This window comes from Canis lupus, chromosome 34 (genome assembly GCF_003254725.2).
Source record: "Canis lupus dingo isolate Sandy chromosome 34, ASM325472v2, whole genome shotgun sequence".
In the NCBI taxonomy this organism is placed as follows: Eukaryota; Metazoa; Chordata; class Mammalia; order Carnivora; family Canidae; genus Canis; species Canis lupus.
The window spans coordinates 17,837,492-17,859,977 of NC_064276.1; the positions used below are offsets into that span (position 1 = coordinate 17,837,492).

At 36.9% G+C, this 22,486-nt stretch overlaps 1 protein-coding gene and 1 long non-coding RNA gene across 3 annotated transcripts in view; one reads left to right on the forward strand and one right to left on the reverse strand.

The window, feature by feature from the left end:
* LOC125754293 (uncharacterized) overlaps positions 1-14,149 on the reverse strand; it is a 176,151-nt gene extending 162,002 nt beyond the window's left edge. The window contains exon 1 of one of the 2 annotated variants that reach the window (XR_007408098.1): positions 13,993-14,149. This is a non-coding gene — a long non-coding RNA (uncharacterized LOC125754293). The remainder of the gene's footprint in view (positions 1-13,992) is intronic. The other variant, XR_007408097.1, reaches the window with a different exon arrangement.
* The window catches only part of VPS8 (VPS8 subunit of CORVET complex), a 268,885-nt gene that overhangs the window by 220,542 nt on the left and 25,857 nt on the right, over positions 1-22,486 (forward strand). Inside the window, 1 exon segment of the mRNA XM_025451499.3 lies at positions 13,644-13,697. Coding sequence (XP_025307284.3) covers positions 13,644-13,697 — 54 coding nt within the window.

Genomic DNA, 22,486 nt, shown 5'->3' on the forward strand with positions numbered 1-22,486 from the left:
ATTATTTATGTAAATACTTAAGTCACGTCTTGGGGCATTTTAGTTTTTTTCCTCTTTTACATCCTATTCATAAACCAACTTGTGATTGTATACCTATGATTGCTTGGATATTACTAATTAAAGTTTTCTTTCTTTCTAGACAGTCCTCAGCAGCTAAAATACGCCCTTTTTAAAAGCCTTTTTTAAAAAAATAGAATTATGTTTTATGTATATAATTACGTATTTTAATACATATTGACAAACAGTAAAATTTACCTTCCACAAGTTTTACAGTCATCTTTACAATCAAATATAAAGTAATATTATCACCTACTCTTAGATGTCCCTCATATCTCCTTGTAGTCAAGCTTTCCCCTACTCTCTCAGTCCCTGGCAACCACAGATCCATTTTGAGTTATTTGTTAATAGGATACAAGATAAGGATTAGTGTTTGTGTTTTTGGGGGGTTTTTTTGCATGTGTATATCCATTGAATTGCCTTTGTATCTTAGTCAAAAATCCATTGACTATGTATGTATAGGTCTATTTCTTGACTTTCTATTCTTCCATTGATCTATAGATCTATATATCTATCCTTTCTCCAGTACTGTGGCTTTATAGTAAATGTGAATATCAGGTAGTATAAGTTCTCCAACTTTGCTTTTAGTTACATTTGGCTTTTCTAATTCCATTGCTTTTCCATATAAATTTTAAAATCAGCTTATCAATTTCTCCCAAAAAAAGTCATGCTGGGATTTTTTTGGGATTGTTGTAGATCTATTGATCTATCAATTTGGGGAGAGTTAATATTTTAATAATGAGTCTTTCAGTCCATCAACATGGTATATCTATCAATTTATTTCAATCTTTTTTATTTCACCTGTGTTTTGTAGTTTTTGGCATGTAAATCTTAAATATTTTGTTTCTAAGATTTGTTTCTATAATGACCTTTGATATAGTCCATATTTTACTGTTTTATGTTACACTTTCTAAATTATTGCCAGAATATAGAAATACAACTTACTTTTTGTATATTGACCTTGTGTCTAGTGACCATTGACCTTACAAAGCTTATTTGTTAGTACTAGTATTTTTTAAAATAGATTCTTTGGTATTTTCTACATAGACAATCATATCATATGCAAATAAGGACTTTTATTTCTTCCTCTCCAATCTTACACCTTTTATTTCTTTTTCTTGCCTTATTGCATTGACCTTCAGTATAGTGTTGAACAGGAATGGTGAGAATAAACTTTTTTTGCCTGGTACTGATTTTAGGGGGAAAGTGTTCATTTTTTCATTATTAAGCGTAATGTTAAATACAGACTTTCTGTGTGTAACCTTTATATCATGTTTTAGGAAGTTCTTTTTTATTCTGTGTTTGGCTGAGAATTTGTTCCTAAATGGGTGTTGAATTTTGAAGCCATTTATACAACCTGGTTGCCTTGTAGCCACATCCACACACCTCATACAGTGAACAAAGACAGTAATCTGTTTCACTGATTTTCTTCCTGCCTCTCTCAGGAAGTACCTAGAAAAGGGGAATTATCTTGAAATTGGGCCTACATGTCAAAGGCAGCTTTATTTTTAAGCTATCTGAGGCTACCCCATTCTGGAAGGGAGGAGAGATGACTCAACCTTTTCCTTGTTTAGGAAACTTCAGTCAGATTTTTGGTCAGATCCTCTTGGAAATCTTTGATACTTCCTAATAATGAAGCAGTGATTCTCGAATCATACGGATTTCTTCAATTTTCTTCTAGTTGTCTGTGTCTCTTATTTTTGTTACTAAGTGTAAAAAGATCTAGTAGATTCATAACACAAGGAAAGAGAAAATGAAATTTATCATATATATGCTGTAGATGTGTTTATACTAATCTTCACAATTTTATGAGAGTGATATATTCCCTATTTTACAGCTGATGGAACTATATGTAGCTCAGACCAGGGAGACCAGTATTTGAACTCAATTTGTATGGGATTATCATCACCCCCAGTTTTCCTGACTCCACTCTGTTCTATTTTTAGCATTCTGGCTTTATGGAAACCTGGTAAAGCTGATTTTTAAAATACATCCATACCATATTGCTAATTAAAAGTTCTTACCATGTGTGAGCCATTCCATTTTTAATTACAAGAAAATTAAAAATGCTAATTATGTGATAGCTTTTATTAAATTTTATTTCATGAGGGATCCCTGGGTGGCGCAGCGGTTTGGCGCCTGCCTTTGGCCCAGGGCGCAATCCTGGGCACCTGGGATCGAGTCCCGCGTTGGGTTCCCGGTGCATGGAGCCTGCTTCTCCCTCTGCCTGTGTCTCTGCCTCTCTCTCTCTCTGTGACTATCATAAATAAAACAAAAATTTAAAAAAAAAAAATTTATTTCATGAAAGTTTTACTTTGTTCAATTAATTTCCTTTGAAAAACCTATCAACTATGGTCATTAAGTTCCTAACCAAAACAAGGAGGAAAACGGAGGAGGCGAGGGGCTCAGTGACTCCAATATCAAGCTGAGTTTGTTTTTTTTGTTTTTGTTTGTTTGTTTGTTTGTTTGTTTTCAAGCTGAGTTTGGCTGTCTACTCCCAGGAGATACTGAATGCATTTGAACCTTCTCACTGCCTCTGTAACATGATCCTTCAGTCAAATCAGTTTTTGTTTCATTCTTTTCCAAATGTGGTAATTTTTTACTTGTTCTGTTTCTGACTTCAGCTCAACAAGATGCAACAGTTACCCACAAAATTATGGTTTTGCTGAATAAGGCCTGTCTTCTTGTGCTCCTTACTTCATTTCTGTTTTGCACAACTAATCAGTATATATAGCAATAAGTGACATATTAGTTGCTTCCCAACAGTATATCTGCACAGACATGATGGGAGTTACTCCCCTAGAAAGTCTGCTCTTTTCTGGAATAACTACTTTTATTTCTTACAAGTGGGAAAAATGACTCAAGTTTCTTTCCTTCCTTATCTCCTCTCCTTGCCTCAGCTTTACAACAGCTCAATCTGAAATGTTTAGATCCACAAATAGACCTTGCAAATCTATGTGATTCTCTATTTTGCTTTCACTTATGTATTACCTACAACAAACTACATTGGAAAAATTAATTTCAACTGAAGTACTTATCATTCTACTGTATTTTCTCAACAAATGTTATTCGTATATAGTATATAATGTAATACTTTTCTTGGGTTATTAAATTTTCTTTGCTTATTTCTTTATTAAATTTATAGTAGCAAATAACCATCTTCATTCACACTGATGAGCAGTAGAAGGAATTAACTTGCTATTCATTTTTAAAATAATTCTTGATCAACAGGCAGCATGTAAATTCAAGGAAACATAACAATATTTACTAGATTGTAGTTTTAACATTATATTATTAACAGGGCTTAGAATTCTTGAGAACTGGTATAAGCTAACACTTTTTTAAATTTTTATTTATTTTGAAGACGGAGCACGTGAGTGGAGGGAGGAACAGAGGGTGAGGGAGAAAGAACCCTCAAACAGACGCACTGAGAAGGGAGCCCAACTTGAGGCTCAATCCCAAGACCCTGAGATCATGACCTGAGCCAAACTCAAGAGTCACTCAACCAACTGAGTACCCCGAAGCTAACACATTTTATATGCCATTAACATTAAAATTGCTGTTCCTTTTAAAACTTAAAAAAACAGCATTTAGAGACTCATAAGAAAGTTTTATAATGTATTGCTTGATATCTTTACAGAGTTGGCTAAATCATCTCTTGTTGGTAGAAAGGCAGATACATTAGTCAAATATCAAAGTGTTTTTTTTTTTTTTTTTTCCTAATGGTAAATATCTGAGGAGAAGGAGCTTGGAAATAAACATATAGCCACCTCTTCATCTTTTAATAATCAGAATAGGAAAGAATTAAATAAGCTGATACTTTTCTTGGTACTTGGAGTTTTTTTTAGAGTTATCTAAGAAAAAATTTTTTTTTTGTTTTTTTTTTAAGATTTTATTTATTTATTCATGAGAGACACAGAGGGAGGGAGAGAGAGAGAGAGGCAGAGACACAGGCAGAGGGAGAAGCAGGCTCCATGCAGGGAGCCCAATGCGGGACTCCATCCCGGGACTCCAGGATCACGCCCTGGGCTGAAGGCAGGCGCTAAACCGCTGAGCCACCCAGGGATCCCAAGAAAATGTTTTATCTCTTAGAGTAGACTTACAAATAATGTCAGAGGGAAATATTTATAACTTCCAAGAAATTATTCAATAAGTGACATTTATTTGTGCTCACTGGTCATAATTTTCTGTTAATGATTGTCCATTGCTTATTTAGTTTGAATTCCTACTATAAATTAGAGATTTGGTTTACAGGCTGTTTAATGAAATTGGAACACTGGTATTAATGCCTTGTATTCATTTGTCCATTTTTAGAGAATGTTAGTTCCCCATTATAAACATATTAGATGAAAATTAAATGCTAAACAATGAAATTTCAGTATTTGGAAATAGAAGCATTTCTCAAAAGAGTATGCTATAACTTAAATTTACAAGTTAAATGAGGGTTAATATATCTTAGAAGTACAGAGAGGTGACAGATGATTCTAATTTAAATGAATCTCTTTGAGGAGACTTTTGCTCATTTTTCAGTAATATTGTTACTATATCCTAGTTTTAAGTGATTCATTTGGGCCAAATGCTATATTCTTGAGACTAAATATACATTATTGAACAACTCTCCCCCCAAAACAGAAAATATATTTCCTACCATTATGTAGCTTACCATCTAGGAAGAGAGCTAGACAATAATTAAATTGTAAACAAACTATATCAAATTTGTAATTCCAAATTGTGAAAGCTTGTAAGTGCTATTAGGGCAAAGAATAGAATGTTATGTGAAGAATATCCTGAGGGGAAACCAACTTTGGTTAGGGAGTCTCCATCTGCAGAGGTGATATTTAAGCTAGGATCTGGAAGATAGGAAGGCACCAGCTACGTGAAGACTGTTCCAAGCAAGAGAACAGCAAGCCCAGAGGAACTGAGAAGGGGACTGGCTTGTTTAGGAACTGCAAATAGATGAGTGGCTGGAACAGGGAAACTAAAGGGGGGTGTGTGGCAAGGAATGAGGTTGAAGAGGCAGGTGGGCCATGTCTGGAAGAGCCTGGAAGGTCTGCTGAAGAGTTGACTTTTGATGCTTAAAGTAGTAGGAGACTTTGAAGGGTTTCAAGCCAGGGACTGCTATGATCCATTTACTGTGATTGTAAGAAATGGATAGATAGCCACATCTCTGTGAGCAGCTCTGTCGTCACCACTGCCAGAGTGGGTTAAAAATCAGATACTTAACACCCTGGAAATTGGCTCACTTCCCTTTGACCCAGAAAAAGCTTGCATCAGGAGACCAGAGGATAACAATAGTACCCAAAGAGTGTTTCTAGTCTTTATGTGTAGAGCTAAAGACTTGATGGGAATGTGAGCAAATAACATTTAAAAACTATATCGTTTGGGGCACCTGGGAGGCTCAGTCAGTTAAGCATCTGCCTCCAGCTCAGGTCATAATCAGGCTCCCTGTTCAGTGGGGAGTCTGCTTCTCCCTCTCCCTTTGCCACTGCCCCTGCTTGTGCTCTCTCAACACTCTCTCTCTCTCTCAAATAAATAAAATCTTTAAAAAATATATTAAAAAAAATTGAATGCTATAGAGAATTCAATTGCAAGAAAGAAGAAAAAAATTATATCATTCAGTGAAATATGAAAAATATTCAACTTTACCAGTGAAATACAAATCAACACAGCAATATCATGCCATTTTTTAAAGTTGAACTGGCAAATTTTAAAAAATATACAATAAACTGTCATACATTTCAAAATACATATGCATTTATATTGATAAGGATGTAAAGAGACACTTTATGCATTACTAGTGGGAGTGCGTATTACTACAAGTCTGCAATCCCTTATACAAATCAGATAGGTTTCAGAATTGAGGGTTTTTTTTTTTATTCTGGAATTTGATTTTAGAAGATAATATAGGGACATCAACATCTGACAGGATTCATTTGGAGTTTCTTGGGGGAACATGGGCACCATATATAAAACAGTGGTTCTCAAGATATTGGACATCCAGCAGTGAGGGAGTATGACTCCCGAGAGAAGAGAAACAAATAATATAAGACCTAGCTAGGTTCATCCCTAGCATACAGCCACAGAAAGTTTCCAAGCCCTGGCACAGGGATGGAAAACTGAGGCAGGGCTCAGCAGTCTGAGCTGAGGAGACAGAGCAGGAGTCCAGGGACCAAAGGTGGCTGGAGTTGACAGAACAGAGTATGGACAGGAAAGAGCTCCCCTAAGGAGCCCCAGAGATCTGCAGAAGACAACTTTCCATCTTAAGTTGAATACTGTGCACCGTGTGAGGAAATAGTACACTCAAGGCCAGAAGAACTACACAGAAGGATTAGAGATAGCAGTGCCCCAGATTCACACAGAGCCAGCCTGGAACACTGCATACTTCACAAGGCAGCACTGAGTACTAAGTCCTACCTTAACCTTAGTATTGGGGTAGAAGTTAATTCTAGACCAACTGCTGTCTTGATCCCATCTAACAAAGCTTAAACACAAAACCTGAAAAAGATCAAATTATTTCCAAGTACTTTCATAAGTTTATTTTTATTGTAGTAATCTGTATATCCAAATATACAGGTTTGAACTCATGACCCTGAGATGAAGAGTCATAGGCTCTTCCCGCTGAGCCAGCCAGGCGCCCCAAATTATTTCCAAGCATTTTAACCACATCCCAGAACAAAGTTCAAGAATATGTTAAGGATTACAAAAGCATTTTACCCAACAAGGTGAAATTCACAATGTCTGGCATTTGATCAAGAAAGCAGGAAAAATACAAGTCATAAAGAGGAGGGAAAAAATCAACTATATGACATTCTGGAGAAGGCAAAACTATGGAGGCAGTAAAAACATCAGTGGTTGCCAGGAGCTAGCAAGGAGAGTGGACTAGGGGATGAATAAATGGAACACAGAGACTTTTCAGACAGTGAAAATACTCCGTATAATATTATAGTGGTGGACATATGTCATTATGCATTTGTCCAGACCCACAGAAGGCACACCACCAAAAGCAAACCCTAATATAAACTGTGGACTTGGGTGATGGTGATGTGTCAGTGTAATGTGTCATCAGTTGTAGCAACTGTACCCTTTTGGTAAGGGATGTGGATAACAGGGGAGGCATTGTGTGGGTGGAAGCATAGGGTGTATGCAGTATTTCTGGACCTTCCTCTCAGTTTTGCGAGGAACCTGAAACTGCTCTAAAAAATTGTCTTTAAAAAAATTAGTCCATTGAAACAGACCCAGAAATGGCACAGATGATAGAATTAGTAAACAAGAACGTTAAAGTTATTATAAATTGTAGTCCATGTGTTCAAGAAACTAGAGGAGAGACTAGACATATTTGATAGAGATGTGGAAGTTATAAAGTCAATAGAAATCTAAAGATGAAAACTGCCATGTCTGAGCTGAAGAGCATACTGGATGGGACTAACCATTTAACAGACATAGCAGAAGAAACAATTAGTGAACTTGAATATACAGAACAGAAATTTTCCAAATCAAACACAGAAAAAAAAGGCTGGAAAGAAATGAATAGAGCAGCAGTCAGCTATGAACAACTTCAGATTGCAAAATACACCTGTAATTGGAGACCTGGAGGAAGTAGGGGTAGGAGTTGTACAGAAAAAGTATTTGAAGAAAGTAATACAGAATTCCAATTTTGGGAATGGCAGGGTAACCTGTATCAGACAGCCTTTCTGCTAAACAATTTTAAGTTCCAAACAAAGTATGAAGAAATATTGTTTAGCAAGCAAGCAGAAGTTTCTGGCTGACTTCTCAAAAAAAAAAAAAAAAAATGTCATCTTTGAAGTTCCCAAAGAAAGGTAATATCACATACATTGTTATTATAGAACATTTCCAATGGGGTCTAGGGCAGCATCCCATAATATGTGGGATAAATAAGGACTATAAATAGCCTTACTTCACTTCAGGTCAGGTTTTGCTCTCAGTGCCAAAAGCTTTAAAAAAATTTTTTTTTGTTTTCGAGTTTTTGGGATTTCTGAATTCTAGGAAAAGTGTTGTGGATCCATCTTCTTTGTCAGGAGAAAAATTGCCAATATGTATTTTTAAATGTCCTACACCCTTTGAAGCAGGGACTTATGTGTGCAACGGAAATAACACTTTAATTTTAAATTAAAAATATTTGAAAACAACCTAAATGTCCTAATAGCCTTCTAGTAGTTGGTGAAATTAGTTATGGTATATCTATGCAATGAAGGGACTGCTTAATAAGAAAATCATGTTGTAGAAGAATATAGATATGGTGAAATAAACATTTTCAACAGGGAACATGGAAAGATCACAAAATGCTATGATTCCAAATGTTAATAGTAGTTATTGCTGTGCAATCATGTTGTGATTTTTATTTCGTTTTGCTTTTTAGTATTTTCTAAATTTCTACTATGAACATACATTCCTTTTGTAATCAGGACAATCAAGGCTTGTTAAAAAAAAGTGATAAGGAAGTATTCCTATTGCTATTAAACTTCAGATCACATTGCTTCTCTAAGTCAGAAATCATTAACAAAGACCACAAAAGTTTAGCATTATTAAGCTTAATATGTCATCCATATCCCCAGATCTAGTGTCTGCACACCTGGATTTAAAGTGCCTCTTTCAAGCTGCATTGCCTGAGGCATTTCCAGAAGGAATCCTGTTAAATGAAAAATAAGACCTTTCATGAACGATGCTGAACCATTTCTGTTGCCACTTCAAACACTCTCTAACTTAATCTCCAGAGAACAGCTTTCTCAGATAAATTGTCCAGCATTATATCTAGTTCTTGGCTTGTTTTTAAAAATCTGCAGATTCTTTCATGAGGTCATTTTTTAAGCTTAAATATCTACTTTGCTTTGAAAATCTATTTTCTCCCTTTTCAAAAAGAACATACCAGGAGTTAAAATTGGATCTTGTTTAGCAAGCTACATCATACATCTGGAGTGAATTCCAGAGTATTAATGTCATGGTATGTTAAAGCAAAGACTGTCAAGTCTAATTTTTGCAGACCTGCTAAAACCAAAAGGACAGTCTGAACAGCCAGCAGTTTCAACCTCTGAGCTGAGGTATGTTTTCTAAAGTTATTCTGAAAGTCAGAGGAGAAAGGAAAAAAGAAAAAAAAAAAAAAAAAAGGCTGCAACATGGTCCTTTTGAATAGCGTGGTGCCACAGTGATAGAAAATGTCATCATCATATGTACTAGAGGCTCTTAGAATTAGACTGTCAGAATTGAAGGGACTTGAATCCAATTATTTGCTTAGTACCTCTGCTACATCATCCTAGACTGATCCTATCTACTGTCTGTTGAACTGCTTGCAACAGGATTATATTTTTCCTTGTAAACTAGTAAGTCGATTTTCTAATTTCAGATATTAATCTCTGTGTACTTCATATTTACTAGAATTCAGTGGTGAAACCATGTGGACTTGGCATTTTAAGAGACAATTAGATAAGATTAAATTTCCTTAATAAATATAGGGTCATTCATATTCCCTGTTTCATCTTGGGTCTGTGTTTATAAGTTGTTTTTCAAGGAACATGTCCTTTTAATTTGTCACATTTGGGGCACCTGGGTGCCTCAGTCTGTTAAACATCCGACTCTTCATTTAATGGTTGTGATCCCAGTGTCTCCAGATCAGTCTCTGCACTGGGTATGGAGCCTGCTTAAGATTCTCTCTCTCCCTCTTCCTCTGCCTCTCCCCTCCCTAAAAAAAATGTCAAATTTATTGAGATAAAATTATTCATAATAGCCTCTTTTAAATGTGTGTATTACAGTATGTAGTAATATATCTTTCATTGCTGATACTGATTTATTCTCTTGATTAATCTAAATAACAGTCTTTTTGATATTTTCAAAGAACCAACTTTTGGCTTTGTTAATTTTCTCTAGTGTTCTGTTTGATTTCTTTTGATTTCTTTCTCCTTATTTCCTTCTTTTTTACTTAGTTTGGTTTTACTTTTTTCCTAGCTTGTTAAATTGGAAGCAAAGGTCCTTCATTTTAAGCCTTTCTTATTCTCCAGTATAGTATAAAAAGCTGTAAATTTCTTCCTCTAAGCACTGTTTTAACTGATCCTACAGATTTCTCTAAATGCTTTATTAAAGTATAACTGATGAAATAAATTACATGTACATAAAGTGTACCAATATGTATGTATCCTTGAATCCATCACTACAATCAAGATACTGACCCTGTCACTACTAAAAACTTACTCAGTTTCTCCCTTCTATTCCCAGGTAACCATCAGTTGGCTTTCTGTTAAAATAGATTAATTAGCATTTTCTAGAATTTTAGATAAATGGAACCATCAGTAAGTAGACTTTTTTGATCTGTCTTCTTTCTCTTAGCATAGTTATTTAAGACTCATCCATGTTGTTGTAAGAGTTCATTTCTTCTTACTGCTGAGTAGTATTTCGATTTAGTGCATATACCATGATGTGTTTATTATATCACCTGTTGATATTAAGTGTTTCTGGCTGTCCAGTTTCTGGCTGTTAAAGATCAAGTTGTTTTGAAGATTTGTGTTTAAGTCTTTGTATGGACATATACTTTCATTTCTCTTGGGTAAATACTTTTGGAATGGAATCATTGACAAATATGGCAAATGTGTGTTTATCATCTTAAGAAGCTACCAAACTGCTTTCCAAAGTGGATGTACCGTTTTAGTCTCCTACCAGCATTGTACGAGGGCTCCAATTCCTCCACATTCTAGGTACAGTCTTTTTGGTTTCAACTACTCTAGTAGGTATCTCAACTGTGTTTTTAACTTGCATTTTGTGAATGACTAATGGTGTTGAGCATCTTTTCTTGTGCTTATTGGCTGTACTTTTAGAGAAATATTCCAAGTCCTTTGCTCAGTTTTTGATGGGGTTTTTTGGAAAAAAAATTTTGTTGTTAAGTTTTAAGAGTTCTCTGTATATTCTGGATACCTAATTCCTTATTTTGGATATTTGTCCCATGTCATTTGCAAATATTTTCTTCCATTTGATGAGTTGCTTTTTTACTATATTTCTAAGTGTCCTTTGGTATACAAAAGTTCTTAATTTTGATGCAGTCCAGTTTGTCTATTTTTTTTGTTAATTGTCACTTATGCCTTTGGTGTCATCTTTAAGACATCATTGCTAAATCCAATGTCATGAAACTTCCCTGTGTTTCCTTCTAAAGAATTTTATCGTTTTAGCTTTTGCATTTAGGTCTGTGATCCACTTTGAATTTTTATATATGGTGTAAGGTAAAAGTCTAACCTTATTCTTTTGCATATGGATATCTAGTTTTTTAGCACCATTTTTTGAAAGGACTATTCTTTCCTCAACTGAATGGTCTTGATGGTATCCTTGTCAAAAATCATTTGACCTTATACATGAAGCTCTATTTCTGGTCTTTCTATTCCATTGGTCTGTATTTCTTTATCATAGTAACACAATTCTGATTACTGTAGCTTTGTAGTAAGTTTAGAAATTAGGAAGTGTAAGGACTCCAACATTGGTCTTTTTTAAGACTGTTTTGGCTATTTAGGGTTCCATATGAATTTTAGGATGGATTTTTCTCTTTCTGCTACAGTGCCACTGGGATTTTGATAGGGATTGCCTTGAATTTATAGAATGCTTTGGATAGTGTGGACATCTTAACAAGTCTTCCAAACCAGGAATACAGGATGTTTTCTTTTTATCTTTGTCTCCCCTAATTTTTTCGGCAACAGTTTATAGTTTTTAGTGTACAAATCTTTTGCCCTCCTTGGCTAAGTTTATTCCTAAGTATTTTATTCATTTTGGTGCTGATGTAAATGGAACTGTTTTCTTAATTTCCTTTTCTGATTGTTCATTGTTAGCTGTGGGTTTTTTTATACACGGCTATTATCATATTGAGGTAGTTTGCTTCTAATCCTAGTTTATTGAGTGTTTTTGTCATGAAAAGGCAAAGAATTTTTCTGCATTGATTGAGATGATCATGTCAGGGTTTTTTCCCTTAATTCTCTTAATCTAAGTGTCACATTTATTGATTTGTACATGTTGAAGCATCTTTGCATTCCAGGGATAAATCCCACTTGATCATGGTGTATGATCCTTTTAATATGTTGTAGAATTCTGTTTGCTAGTATTTTGTTGAGGATTTTCCATCTTTGTTCATCAGGGATGTGGGCCTGTAATTTTCTTTTCTCATAGTGTCCGTGTCTGGCTTTGATATAAGGTAATACTGACCTCCTACAGTGAGATTGCAAGTGTTCCCTTCTCTTTAATTTTTTGGGAGAGTTTGAGAAGGATTGGTGTTAATTCTTTGAACCGATGGTAGAATTCACCAGTGACGTTGTCTGGACCTGGGAGGCTTTTGATTACTGATTCAGTCTTCTTACTAGTTGTTGGCTATTCAGATTTTCTGTTTCTTTATGACTCATTCTTGGTAGATTGTGTGTTTCTAGGATCTAATTTCCTTTTGATTTCTTCTTTAACCCTTGGGTTATTTAAAAATGTTACTTAGTTCCTAAATATTTGGGAAGTAACTTTCTGTTACTGAGTCTAATTTATTTCCATTGTTACCAGAGAACTTTCCTTAGTATGACTTGGATCTGTTTAAATGTATTGATAATTATTTTATTGAGACAAAATAGTCTGCGTAGGTAAGTGGTCCATGTACACCTGAAAAAATATGTATTCTGCTTTTGCTGGGTGGAGTGTTCTATAAATGTCCAACTGATCTAGTTAGTTAATTGTATTGTGTGAATCTTCTAAATCCTTTCTGAATATCTGCCTACTTTTCTCCAACATATTAAGAGATAGTGGTATGGAAATCTCTGACTATACTTATTCTCCTTTCAATTCTATCAATTTTTACTTCATGTATTTTTAAGGTATTAGATGCATAGATATCCAGGATTGTGTGTCCTCCTGATGAATTGACCCCCTTATTATTATTATTAAATGATCTTCTTTATCCCTGGTAATAGTCTCTGCTCTGAAATCTAGTGTGCTAGCATAGTATATCTTTGCAATTCTTTTGCTTGTAACCTATTTGTGCCCTTACCTTTAAAATAGTTTTTGCAGGTAACATTGAGTCTTGCTCTTTTTTCGGATCTGACAATCTCTTTCAACCCTCAAATATTTCAAGATATCCCTATACCACCAGTCTTCTTCTTGAACTAAATATCCTTTTATTATGGTTTGACCAATACTTTTTCTAAATCTTTTACTATTTTATCACATTCTCTTGTGCATGTCTTGCTTAAAAGGGGTAATTTATCACAAAGGATACTTTGAGTTGGCCTCTGCGAGAAATACTGAGTATTGCATATTGCGTCGGTTGATTAACATTGTCAACAAAGATCTGTATCTATTTGGTTCCTCACCATTCAGTTGAAACCAGTCTGTACCATCTGTTCCAGACTTTTCTTACCCTACTCATATTTTTATCTTGGCTAACTATTGACTTTTGATCTCCAGAAAAGTTTCAAAGCAACTTAACAAAAAAAAGTCTATTCATTGTTCCTCTGAAAATGTCTGTTTTATCTCAGTTATACCAATTCTAGTTGAGTTATTTTGAGTATGGGTCAAATAAAACTAGATTATAACTAAGAGGATATTAAAGTGTTTGCCTTTTATTCTAGGTAAAAATGTCTCCTCCTTGTCATCCATCCAAAGGAGATTCTACTGTTAAGAAGGTGAGTTTTTAAAAATTTTATTACATTTTTACTTTAATTCCAGTATAGCTAACATAGTTATATTAGTTTCAGGTGTACCATATAGTGATTCAACACTTCCATACATCACCCAGTGCTCATCATGACAAGTGCACTCCTTAATCCCCATCACCCATTTCACCCTTCCCCACACTCACCTCCCCTTTGGTAACCATCAGTTTGTTCTCTATAGTTAAGAATCTGTTTCTTGGTTTGTCTTTTTTTTTTTTTTCCTTTGCTCATTTCTAGAAGATCAGTTTTAAAGATACAAACCCACCTTCCTCCTTTTGTGTGTTTATTCTCCTCTGTTGAACAATTTTCTCAAAAATGCAATGATTTTTTAATCACCTTAATGCCACCAAAGGTATTTCTGATTGGAAGCCTTTATGACATATTACCAGAATCCCTTGGCTCTCTAGGAAGCCACATGGGGGGTTGGGCCTACCATCAGTCTCCTGGCAACTGAGAACTTTCATTGTTCTAGAATTCCCATCCTCTTTACCAGGTGGGTATCGTGATCAGTGAGTGGTAGTAGGTGAAAGATATTATAAGGAGGCTAGTCTAATATATTCTCTTTCCCTCCAGACAGCTGTGCTCAAAGAAAACTGGCCCAAGATATTAGCGTTCCATACTGCATAAACAAGTGCTCAATAAATACTTGTGGGATGGAACTCTGCCACTTCAATCCCTGACTGTAAACTTTGTAGCACAGAAAGAGTATGAGTCTGTCAATTGAGCAATTCTCAGATGATGTCAAGAGAACCGCTAAAATCCTTTTCTATATACAGCTGCAACAGTGCAGTTGAAATGTGGTAAACAAGCTGACATTTTTACTGTTCTCTTTTACCACTTTTATTTTTCTGACAGTTGAAGTATCCCTGGATGTAGGTTTTCTTTTCTTGCCCTTTTTATAATTTCAGTCAGCATCCATGTCAGTGAAGAATTGTAGAACAAAAATAACAACCTGCTAGCTGTGTTAACTATCAGCAGGTTCTAGCTTCAAAGCACTGTGCCGGAAATGGGTCCCTTTTCTCTGCCTGTAGAATCCCCTGAAATGGTTTTAAAAGAAAAAAAGAATAAAAATAAAATCTGTTATCCGAAAAGCCTTATTACATGCTGCCCAGGAAAATCTCTTCCATTTTTGTCAGGACTGCAAGGCCAGGCCAACTGAGGCGATGTTTGCTACCACCTGGAACCATCACACTGTGAGGGAGTGGGGGGCTGGAGGTACAAGGCACCTGCTCACTCTCCGTAAACAGAGGAGGAAATTGGAATCCAGAGGGAGATTTTTTTTGCTTTCAAGTGTTAGCTGTGGACACTTCTAAAGTAGAGGTTAAAAACATGCTTTCGATTCAACCAGACATGAGTTTAAAGATTGACTCTTGTGCTTATTGATCTGAATAACTTTTTTTTTTTTTTTTTAGATAAGGAGAGAGGGAAAGTGGAAGGGCAGAAGGAGAGGGAGAGAGAGAATCTTAAGCAGGTTCCACACTCAGTGTGGAGCCCAGTGCAAGGCTGGATCTCACAACCCTGAGATCATAACCTAAGCCAAAATCAGGAGTCAGATGCCTAACCGACTGAACCACCCAGGTGCCCCTAGTGGAGCCTCTCTGCTTCCTTTACTGTAAATGATAGTGCTGCCTCTCAGAAGTATCCTGAAAATTAAACAAGATACTATATGAGGGCCTAATACTGTGTTTGACACACAGCTAAGTACCTGGTAAATTATTGACACATAGTAAGGACTCAGGTATTACTGAAACTAATGTTAAAACACACATCCCCCAATCTTAGTTAGATATGCTGTCATTTTATTATTGCTACTTTGTATTGTTGTCCATTCAGCAAGTATTTCTTTATGTAGACACTGAGTTAAGGGACTACAGAGATGAAAAACACAGACTTTGTTCTCAAGGATCTCAGCACTTATTGGGAAGGTGGACATGTAAACTGACAATTACCATACAGTTTGACACATGCCATGGAAAGTGCACAGGTACACAAGAGCACAGAGGAGAGGCTGATTGGGGATGACTAAGTGGACTTAATATGACTCTTATGTTCTTATGGTAAAAAGTGCAATGAAGAAGTTTGAGAAATACTTAGCTCCTCCCCTCAAGCTTTGTTACTAGATTATAATGAAAGCAAATCCTGCCATAATTAAAGGTGTTTATTAAATACTCATTTAGAAATAGATTCATATAACCTATTTCAACTTGGTAATGACCTAGCTCTTTGTCATTTTAGGTGTCTGACCACTATCAGGGGTGTAGCAATGTTACATAGGTAGGATTCTCCTACTCTTGTAATCAGCATCAGACAAACTGAAATTTTCAAAGCCAGTGACTACACATAGATGGCCCCAGGTGGCTTTCCTAAGTGATCAGGTGCAGACTTATTCACTGTCCATGCAAGAATTGGCATGATCTGGTTTCTAAAATATTTTATTCAGGAGATAGATACATATATTCAAGGACCTTTTATTTTTGAGAGCCCATCACTCATGTTTACCATTCTGATTAACAAGACATTAATTTCACCAATAGAAAAATTTCTGGATTCTTGGACCTAACGAGCAAAATTTTAGCTATTGGTCAGTAATAAATAGCCAAAGGACTTTTTAGTAGCTGCTTTTGGGAATTCATGTCTCTACATTGAAGCCTAAACTTAAATAGCACCTACTTAATATCACACTGTTATGATGTCTAGGATAATTTTAAAATACATTTCAAAACAGGTGCCTCTCCCAGACTAAGTAGTCAGGGAAGGCTTCTTAAAAAAAAAATAAGGCTTGATCTAGCCTTGAAGCACAAGGGAAAAGGTGTTCCAGGTAGACATGTTGAGTATAGGACACTTCAGAAATGGGGGTGGTTCTATATCTCTTAAATATGGTAGCATGCAGAGGTCTGGTGAAATGAATGGGAATCCATATTACAAAGAGCCCTATTTTGTGAAGCTTGCTTTTTATCTTGAGCATGAGGGTTTCTGTCAAAGGTGATATTAAAGGCAAAAAAAGCAATCAGAAGAATAGACAGTGTCCAGGCAAGAAAAAGGTCCTGAATCTGTGCTGAATTAATGGATGGAATGAAGAGATGAGGTAGATTCAAGTATTTTTTCTCCCCCAAAACTCTGACACCTTTAAGTGTGAACCAGGTGTCCTTCCTTTTCTGAGCTCTCTCTTGTAACACCCTGAACTGGTGCTCACCTACCAACATATTCACCTGGCTGTGTTGAAATTACCTCTTTATTTATATATATGCCTCATTTAAGACTAATATGCCTCAGGAAGACAGCCATGGCATCAGACTTGGTATCCCTAAGTGTAGAACCATTAGTTGTCAAGTGAATGAGAGATACATGAAACAGATTCCATTGGACTTCATAGCTATTTATGGGAAGTGAAAGGAAAAAGAATTGTCTGGGCCTAAATAAACAGAGAAAGAACAAATGAAACATCATTACTGTCCCAGGCTTATATTCCTAGCATAGTCAGTCCCTTGCTGTTTGAGCTACATCAGCAGTAATCTGAGTGAGACCAATGTGAAACTCAGTACCTAATTGGTACTTCCCTAGTTGTGTATGTATTTTTGTGTGTTCATATATATATAGACATGTACATGTATATTCTGGTTATCATCCTGGAGCTACATTGTCAAAGTTGCATTGACAGATGGAGGCACCAGCAGTGTGTCTGTTGAACAGTTGACTGCCAAAGTGACATGTGTAAGAAACACAAAAGAGCAGTAGTATTCTTGACTGGAGCCAAAGATTCTCTGTTGACCAATAACCAAAGAAAGTGTTTGGCGACTGTGTTGTCAGTATTGGCTCTGTCAAGAGCTGGATGCAAGTGCTGAGGAAACAGAAGCCATGTTCTGTAGGTTCTGCTTAACTTCCTGAGATAGATGTCTCATGAAGGAGTCGTTCTTCCACTCTGCTGTCACCTGTCAGAATCTAGCAAATTCCATGAGCATACGTACATAACATCTTTTGCAGCACAAGCTTTTGCATTTTATTCTTCTCTGGATTAGAAATACTTGTTGTAAAAAAAAAAAAAAAAAAAAAAGAAATACTTGTTGTATATTACATGTGGCATACAAAATTTGTGTGTAATGTTTATCTTATACATAAGATTTCTTCTTAAGGGGCTCTGATAACTTCAATAACAGAAGATACACATGCTTCTCTAGCGCTTGTTCAGTGTTTGATCATGGATGGCCAGAAATTTAAAAATCAGGAAGCATTTTTCTAAGATAAAAGTTACTGTAGGGATCCCTGGGTGGCGCAGTGGTTTGGCGCCTGCCTTTGGCCCAGGGCGTGATCCTGGAGACCCGGGATCGAATCCCACATCGGGCTCCCAGTGCATGGAGCCTGCTTCTCCCTCTGCCTGTGTCTCTGCCTCTCTCTCTCTCTCTCTGTGACTATCATAAATAAATTTTTTTAAAAATGTGTTAAAAAAAATTACTGTAAAAGTCCCTTGCAATTAACTCACTAGAACAAAATTGGAGATGTTGATGATGTTTGAGGTGATAAATGAGTTTAGAGAGTTAGTTGAAGGCAGCATAAAAAAAAACCACCCAGCTCTGATGCATCTTTTCTCAACTACTAAAGAAACACCAGCCCGGAATTTGCAAAGTTAGGATTATTACATGCATTGTAACCAGAGAAAGCAATTTTCTTACACCTCAATCACAAAGGCATCGTTATACTCCCTGAGCCATCCCGTTTTAGATGAGCTTTCTCTGCTGGTGTGTTTGCAGAAGTCTGAGGGGTCAGAAGCTCTGGCTAAAGAGTTATCCTCAGGCTGGTGAAACCCACTGGAAGAGTTCACAGTTGAGGGTCTTCCCAGGGTGACTTCTTCAGCCGAAGGACAAGGTACTGGGAGAGGCAGGGTGGAAAGGCTTTCTCATAGGGGGTAAATTCAGCGAATATCCCACATGCTTCAAGGTGCCAGGTCTGGGAAGGACCAAGGTCAGTGAAATATAGTTCTTGCTGTCAACACATTTCCAAGTGAATAGTGACTAAACTGTTGGATTTAATAGCCAGACCTCTCAGAAATTGATTAGCAGTTTCTCAAGTATTCAAGTGTATTAGAAGAATTTGGAGCAGTTGTTTGTTTTACCCAAGTGTTCTGGTGAGGTAAAAGTTTTATAGTCTAGTCCCAGTCTTGCCACTCATGTCAGGAATGTAGATGACTATACTCACTCATGATTTTTATCGACTCACTGGCCAGTGGGGAGACTGGGGGATGGGAGCAGTGCAGTATTTTTAAGGGAAAAAGCCTCACAGAGCCACTGTTTCCATAACAACAGGAAAAGCTGGCTGCAGTGTCTCAGCTGACTGGCCCCTCATGAGCAAAAGTGATAGCCCTTGGTGGATGCATGTTGCCTCTTTCCTTATTTTTCTTAGTAGGACTTAATCCAGATGTGACTTTCATGCCTCTATTGATTTAAAAAAAAAGAAAGAAAGAAAAAGAAAAGTGGACAGAATTTAGTCTTTGCTTTTGCATAGACAGGGTAGAAGGTCCCCACAGGCCAGGTGCATTTTATGCTGACGTGAAGTAGCTGGGGTGCAGTTGCCTTCAGACAGCTGGAAGATTTGGAAGGAAACCTAGGCATTCTTTGTATTTCAGAGGACAGAACTGGTGCCTGTGGGTAGCTGGAATGTAGATGGAGATGTCAACTTAGTTATGAGAATTTTCTGATAGTGAGACAAGTTGCCTTGTGAGATAGCACATTATCTGTTACCAGAGGTGTTTGATCCACAGCAGAATATCTGCCATTCAGAGCTGTTTCTGAACTTTTCCTGCCATGGGTGAGAGGTGGGCTGATTAATTTATAGCTCCCCTGATTTGTTAGAATGTTATGAATCTGCAGTTGTATTAAACTCAAGTGACTTTTTCATTGATGTGTTGGCTGATTTCAGTTAGACCCTAACATCTGGGCTGAACTAGTAGAGTCTATTAAAAAAAAAAAAAAAAGCAAAAACAAATTTGGACTTAAAGAAGAGACTTCATTCAAAAGAATAACTGCAATAAGAGGAGAGGCTTTTGCTATAAGGAGAGTGTTCCAACCTTAACATCTACAAGGGTGTCAAAAAATCAGGCAGAGGTGCTTGGCTCACAGAGTGTTTGATTTTTGATCTTGAGGTTGTGAGTTTGAGCCTCCACTGTATGATGGGCGTAGAGATTACTTAAAAGAAGAAAAAAATAACACCAAAGGGAATTTTTTTTAAAGATTTATTTATTTATTCATGAGAGACACAGACTGAGGAAGAGAGGCAGAGACATAGGCAGAGGGAGAAGCAGGCTCCTCATGGGGAGCCCGATGCAGGACTCAATCCCAGATCCTGGGATCACGACCTGAGCCCAAGGCAGGTACCCAACCGCTAAGCCACCCAGGCATCCCAGAAGGGAATTTTTTACAGGGGCTAGTAAACAGGGCTAGGAAGAACCTGATGTGGGGGAGTAGGTGATAGAATCAGATAGTTGATAGTTGGTTAGAAATGTCTTTGGTGCAGTCTGCTGATTCTTGGAAAGGACCATTAAGGTTGGCTCAGGTGTAGGTCAAGGGTTTAGGGGAGGGAGAGATGCTTAACTAAAGTTTGGTCATTAGTTAACAAACATTTTGTTCCACCGAATCAGGACAAACAGTTCTGTTCATCTTTTAAGAGGCAAAGAGTGGAAATTTGATGGGTCTGTGTCTGGCTTTGTCATAGGTGAACTTAGCGGCATGGTGGGTTTTGTCTCAGATTTATGGGGAAGAGTGATCTTTGCAGAAAGCTGTTTCCCATGACAGGGTATGGGGATTTCCTTAACTGCAGCTCTTCTTTAGGAACTAAGGGCTCAGGTGAAGCATAACATGGTCACAAGTCTGACTATGTTGCCATGTTCTTTCCTTATTCCTCTCCATGATTATGATCTGCGGTCCATGGCCTGGGCCTTTCTGAAATCTGCTTACTGATCCTCATGTAGAGAAATGGAAACAGTTACAGAGAAGGATAGTGGTGACCACTTGATTGTGATATTCACTCTTGCTGATAATTACAACTACAGAGCTGGAAACAGTTACAGAGAAGGACAGTGGTGACCACTTGCTTGTGGTATCCTTGCTTGTGGTATCCTGCTGATAATTGGGTGTATCTTCTGGCCTAAAAAGTTGAGACTAGATGAGGGTTTCAAAGGATCTCAGAGTTCTTACCAATGTACAAATCTATTCGTCACCCATTTCTTTTGTATTAAATGAATATTTTCTAATGTAGCATTTGGATTTCTTTAATGATTTTTTAAATTAATGGACTATTTTTTTCAAGAGAGAGAGAATGCAAGTGAGAGGCAGAGGGAGAAGGAAAGAGAGAATCTTAAGCAGGCTCCACTCTCAGCACAGAGCCTGATGCAGGGCTCTATCTCATGGCGCTGAGATCAAGACCTGAGCTGAAATCAAGAGTCAGACACTTAACCAAGTGAGCCACCCAGGCGTCCCATTAATGGACTTTTTTAGAGCAGTTTTAGGTTTTCATAGAAAAATTGAGCAGAAAGTACAGTTACCATACATTTCCTCCTGTTATTAATATCTTGCATTCCTGTGGTACATTTTATTACAGTTAATGAGCTGACATATACACGTTATTATTAATGAAAGTCCATAGTTTACATTAGAGTTCACATCTTGTGTTGTACATTCTGTGGGTCTGACAAACATATAATGAAATGTAGCCATTACATATCATGCAGAATCATTACACTACCCTAGAAATCCCATGCTTCACTTATTCATCCTTCCCTGTCAACTGGCAACTGCTAATCTTTTACTGTCTCCAGTTTTGCCTTTTCCAGAATGTGATGTAGTTGGACAGTATGTAGCCTTTGTAGATTGGTTTCTCTTACTCAGTGATTCCCACTTAAGGTTCCTCCATGTCCTCTTATGGCTTGATATCTCATTCCTTTTTAGCTTCGAATAATATGCCATTGTCTGGATGTACCAGTTTGTTGTTCATCCATTCACCTACTAAAGGACATCTTGGTTGCTTCCAGGTTTTACCAGTTGTCAGTAAAGCTTTACTGACCACACAAAACCCTGCACATAAGTTTTCAGCTCATTTGGGTGAATACCAGGGAGCAACTGCCAGACTGTATAGTAAGAATGTTCAGTTTTCTGAGAAGCTGCCAAACTATCTTCCAAAGTGGCTGTACTATTTTTGCATTTCCACACAGTGAATTTGAGTTCCTCTTGTCCTACATCTTTGTTGTCAGCATTTGGTGTTATCTGATTTTTGGATTTTAGTCATTCCAATAGTGGTGTCTTGAATGACATTCGATGTGGAGTTTTTTTCATATGCTTATTTGCCATCTGTATATCTTCTTTGGTAGCATCTTTAAATGTTTTTGAGGATATTTTTCTGGTTATTGTTTTTTGTTTTAGTGGTGCTCTAGGGTTTTGCCTATACATCTTAACTTTTCAGATTCACCTTCTGATTTAAAACTAGCTTAATTCAAGTTACATATAGAAATGTTACTCCTTTTTTTTTTTTTTTTTTTAAGATTTTACTTATTTATTCATGAGAGGCAGAGAGAGGAGCAGAGACACAGCAGAAGGAGAAGCAGGGTCCCTGCAAGGAGCCTGATGCAGAACTCAATCCCGGACCCCAGGATCATGACCTGAGCCGAAGGCAGATGTTCAACCCCTGTGCCACCCAGACATCCCAAGAAATGTTACTCCTATTTAGCTCTGTTAATTTTTCCCACATTTTGTGATACTCTTATACGTAGTATGCCT